Raw genomic sequence first — 4,935 nt, 5'->3', positions numbered from 1 at the left:
CTAATCTCTGTATTCTTATCTGTGTAATGTGTTCTAATCTCACCTGTGTAATGTATTCTAATCTCTGTATTCTTATCTGTGTAATGTGTTCTAATCTCACCTGTGTAATGTATTCTAATCTCACCTGTGTAATGTATTCTAGTCTCTGTATTCTTACCTGTGTAATGTATTCTAATCTCACCTGTGTAATGTATTCTAATCTTTGTATTCTTATCTGTGTAATGTGTTCTAATCTCACATGTGTAATGTATTCTAATCTCTGTATTCTTACCTGTGTAATGTATTCTAATCTCACCTGTGTAATGTATTCTAATCTCTGTATTCTTACCTGTGTAATGTGTTCTAATCTCACCTGTGTAATGTATTCTAATCTCTGTATTCTTATCTGTGTAATGTGTTCTAATCTCACCTGTGTAATGTATTCTAATCTTTGTATTCTTATCTGTGCAATTTATTCTAATTGATGCATTCTTACCCGTGTAATGTATTTTAATTTATGTATTCTTACCTGTGCAACGTATTCTAATTGATGTATTCTTACCTGTGTGTGTGCGGAGGTGAGCCTTGAGGTGGGAGCTCTTGGTATAGGTCTTATTACAACCTGAGTATTCACAGCTGTGTAGAGCAGCTCTCTTCTTCGCCACAGTCCTGCGGCCATTCTTCCCCTCCAAGCCACCAGGAGGAACCCCTGAGGAGGTGATAGCTAGGTGGGGCTGCTGGTGCTGGGAGTAGGGGAAGTGGTTGGAGGAGGCTTGTTGGTGGTGGTGGCCATGGAGGTTGTAGTCCCTCTGGTTGCGGTATAGACCCAGGTGGTGGGGGTATTTTTGGAGGAAGCTGTAGTGGTGGGTTCGAAATTCAGAGGTCATAGAAGTTGTCATGGAGACAGGGGCTTGGAGGAATCTGCCATCTTGAAACGTCACCATGGAAGTGTGTTGTTGGGGGTAGTAGTGTCCCATTCCAAAGTCCCATGATTTGGCCTTAGTGAGGACAGCAGTGGCTCTATCTCTGCCATGTCCCTCCTGGTTGCCTCCGGGGTTGAAACCATACTGGTCCACGTTCGGTTGAATGGGGAATGATGATAATGATGATGATGAGCGAACCTGTTGGTTGTAAAGTTCTGGTATGCCTGAACCAATGGTCTCCAAGGGGGTGAGCAGCTCAACCATCAGGCTACTGCTGCCCGTATGAAGCCTGTCTGGACTTATTTGGTCCGTCAACATCCCTCCTCCATCATGGTAGAGTCCAGTTTGGTCCGGTTGAAGAAGTCGCTGAGTGTTGTAGTCCAGAGAGGGGTTCAGCTCAGGTGATGTGCTGCTCCAGTCAGACAACAAGAACTCCATGTCCCATGAGGTTTCACTTTCATCGTCCAGGTGAGGAAGAACTGGCTGCTGGTCACTGGTGTTGCCAGGTGACGTCCTCTTGGTTTGAGAGTCCAGACTGAGAGCGCCATCCTCAAATTTCCACTCCTTGTGTGACAGTACAAAAACATCAGTTCATATCGAGCCTCTCTCACTAACTTCACATAAATGTGGAAATAACCAAACAACACCCACTGACAAATTAAAATAACTATTTTATAATTAAATCCTACTTTTGTAGTAACTTTCCAAATAAAATCCATTTGATATTTGAACAGATCTTAAATCAAAATCCACATATTGTATTAAATGTGTTGGGGATATGAGGCTGTGCTCACAGGGCCTCTTCATTGCGAGTCAAAACATTTTTGTTTAAAGAAAAGTTGATGGCGTTTAGACACTCTGCCGTTAGCCCCAAGACTCACCCTCTTAAAACAAAGATATACAAGTGACAACACTTTTAATTGTTTCGGCGAAATGTAGAAACCAAATAAAAGTAACAAATACGTACCTTCATATTGTCCTGAGAGTGAACAAAGTTTGAGAAGGAGCTGAAGGATGGAAGCACAGCAGCTTGTGTCCCAGCCATCTGACCAGTTAGACGTCAACTTCACACAGGTTACAGAGGTGACAGTAATGTGAGGTTTGTCTTTTCTTTTACATGACCATCTCACAATGGTTAGACTCTTGCAAACTGTAAGTGACCAGTCATCCTGAAAACAGTTACACCTGTCTGTTGTCCAGTTTGACCTGCCAAGTAGCCTACTTTCTTTTTACAGATGTCCTCTCTCCATTCTACCCGTCAACCGTATCCCCCCCTCTTTCTCTCTCGGTTGTGAACGTGACTTCAAATCTTCTCCGTTCATGTATCTTCTGATGACCGTTGGGGGGTGGGACATAAGTGTGTGTGTGTGTGTGTGTGTGTGTGTGTGTGTGTGTGTGTGTGTGTGTGTGTGTGTGTGCGTGTGTGCGTGCGCGTGCGTGCGTGAGTGTGCGTGTGTTCTATGCCAACTCCATTTCTTACTCCAGTCCTCTCTTCTTAACCAGGAGAAAGAGTGAATGAACAGTTGTGGTATCTCCCCCTCGCTACCCCTCCCTGTTTTTTTGATCCTGAGCAGAAATCTATGGCCAGCAAAACAATTCCAAAGAGAAAGAGAATTGAAAAAGAACAACAAACAGATAACAGTAATTCTAGCTAATGAATGTTATGGACTTTGTTTTGCACAAAACAACTGAACGTGTCATTTCAAGTGTATTGTTTCTCTGACATGTTATGGCGTACAGTGCCAGCAGAATATCATTCTGACATTGGCCTCTTCATTCAGCTTCATGAACCAACTCAAACTCCCCTCCCCCACTACTAAAACTACTACACACACATTGAGCAGCACACACACACCTCTGGGACATGTGGTTCTGAGAAGACCTGTGTGTCTAGTAGGTGATTATGTGCTAGGCTGTGTTTATCAGTGTGCATGGGGGCCCAGAGAGGCCCCTGTTTGACAACAGATAATGGTGCTGCTGACTACTGCCTGTGCCTGCTGACTGCTCCAAAACACAGATAAAGACTCTCTCACTCTTTTTGACAATCTTTCACTTTCCGTCTACAGAGGAGTATTACTTGGGAAAAAAACCTTGTGTTAGAAAGGAGCTATGTAAGCTTGTTATGAATGCCCTACAGCCACTTTTTACAAATCCTGTTTATATTATGGCACCGTCATTATAATGAATTGGTGCTATCATTGGTGTAATAAAGTTCAATGTACTGTATTGGTACACATGAATTGTAATAATAATCAGATTATATTCATGTAAAAAAGCTCAAGGACACAATGTTCATATTTTCCAAGCAATTCCATTTTTTTCATTGCAAGCATTGCTTTATGCAAATATATCTAATGTTTTGCTCTATGTGTGTGAGAGATGCAGGCAGCTCAGGTGGGGCTCTGTCATCCTTGGGAAGGTTGGAAGAGCTGGTCCTGGACCTGAAAAACCTGATGCACTTTGTTTTATTTTTTGTCTTCGGGTGGACAGACAGACAGAAAGAAAAGATCCGTGTTAAAAAGAACTAAACAACACACATCTGTTATGAACACACCAGACATCCATAGTAAATGATGATAATTTCATTTTCTTTTGGATTCAATATTTTAAGAATTGTAGCTAGGTGTTTCTTATTTCTTATTTCTTCACCACCTGCTTCTCAACCTCCACCTCCTTCTCCACCTACTTCCCAACCTCCTCCACATCCTTCTCCACGTGCTTTTCCCCTCCACCTCTTTCTCAACCTCTTTCTCAACCTCCACCTCCTTCTCCACCTACTTTCCAACCTCCTCCACATCCTTTTCCATCTTCACCTCCTTCTCCACCTACTTCTCAAACTCCTCCACATCCTTTTCCATTTCCACCTTCCTTCTCCACCTACTTCTCAAACTCCTCCACATCCTTCTCCACCTCCACCTCCTTCTCAACCTCCTCCACATCCTTCTTCACCTCCTTCTCCACCTCCACGTCATTCTCCACCTACTTCTCAACCTCCTCCACATCCTTTTCCATCTCCACCTCCTTCTCCACCTGCTTCTCAAACTCCTGCACATCCTTCTCCACCTTCACCTACTTCTCAACCTCCTTCACATCCTTCTTCACCTCCTTCTCCACCTCCATGTCCTTCTCCACTACCTTCTCCACCACCTCCTTCTCCACCTCCAGAGCCTTCACCTACAGAGACTCCTTCCCCAGAGGCTCCACCTCTTGAAGATCTTCCTCCTCCCACGGCTTCACCTCCGGGTAGAGGTTCAAATATACCTCCATGTAGCCGTTGAGGGCATTCATGTTTTCAATGTTATAGGTGGCATCAAAGAGCTTTGTTGACCTCCAATGGAGCTTGTGCTTGGCCACTTGGTGGTCTTGGCCAAACGCCCTCTTGTAGATCCTCATGAATTTTACACTGGGGCCGAACTGCAGACAATAGGCTGTGGTCAATGACTCTGGCAGGGGCTCAGAGAACAGCTCTTTCTCCATGGGGACATTGTCCGGGTTCTGATCAGGTTTTACTGGTTAGAAACATCTACAGTACACGTCAAAAGTTTGGACAAACCTAGAGTACACATTCAAAGGTTTTTCTTTATTTTTACTATTTTCTGCATTGTAGAATAGCAATGAAGACATCAAAACTATGAAATCCTCCACACCCTTCTCCACCTCCATCTCTTTCTCAACCTCCACCTCCTTCTCCACCTGCTTTTCAACCTCCTCCACATGTAGTAACCAACAAAGTGTTAAGCAAATCATAATACCTTTATTATTTTATATATTTATATAGGCCAGGTCATCTGATGCAGCACTTCATCGCTCTCCTCCTTCTTGGTCAAATAGCCCTTACACAGCTTGTGAGGTGTATGTTGGGTCATTGTCCTGTTGAAAAACAAATGATATGATGATGTCTCACTAAGCGTAAACCCAATGGGATGGCGTATTGCTGCAGAATGCTGTAGTATCCATGCTGGTTGTGTGCCTTGAATTCTAAATAAATCACTGACAGTGTCACCAGCAAAGCACCCCGACACCATCACACCTC

General features: G+C 43.6%; 1 protein-coding gene across 1 annotated transcript in view; it reads right to left on the bottom strand.

Annotated features, from left to right (window-relative positions):
* The window catches only part of LOC110515911 (Kruppel-like factor 1), a 5,133-nt gene extending 2,719 nt beyond the window's left edge, over window positions 1-2,414 (bottom strand). Inside the window, exons 1-2 of the mRNA XM_036949327.2 lie at window positions 1,870-2,414; window positions 542-1,466 (exon numbers count right to left, since the gene is read on the bottom strand). Coding sequence (XP_036805222.2) covers window positions 542-1,466; window positions 1,870-1,947 — 1,003 coding nt within the window. The 5' untranslated portion in view covers window positions 1,948-2,414. The remainder of the gene's footprint in view (window positions 1-541; window positions 1,467-1,869) is intronic.
* Between the last annotated feature and the right edge of the window lie 2,521 nt (window positions 2,415-4,935).

Source organism: Oncorhynchus mykiss, chromosome 17, assembly GCF_057628025.1.
Source record: "Oncorhynchus mykiss isolate SJ-2025 chromosome 17, ASM5762802v1, whole genome shotgun sequence".
Lineage (NCBI taxonomy): Eukaryota > Metazoa > Chordata > Actinopteri > Salmoniformes > Salmonidae > Oncorhynchus > Oncorhynchus mykiss.
Note: the sequence above shows the minus strand (reverse complement) of the source record. Positions and strands in the feature narration are given on the sequence as shown.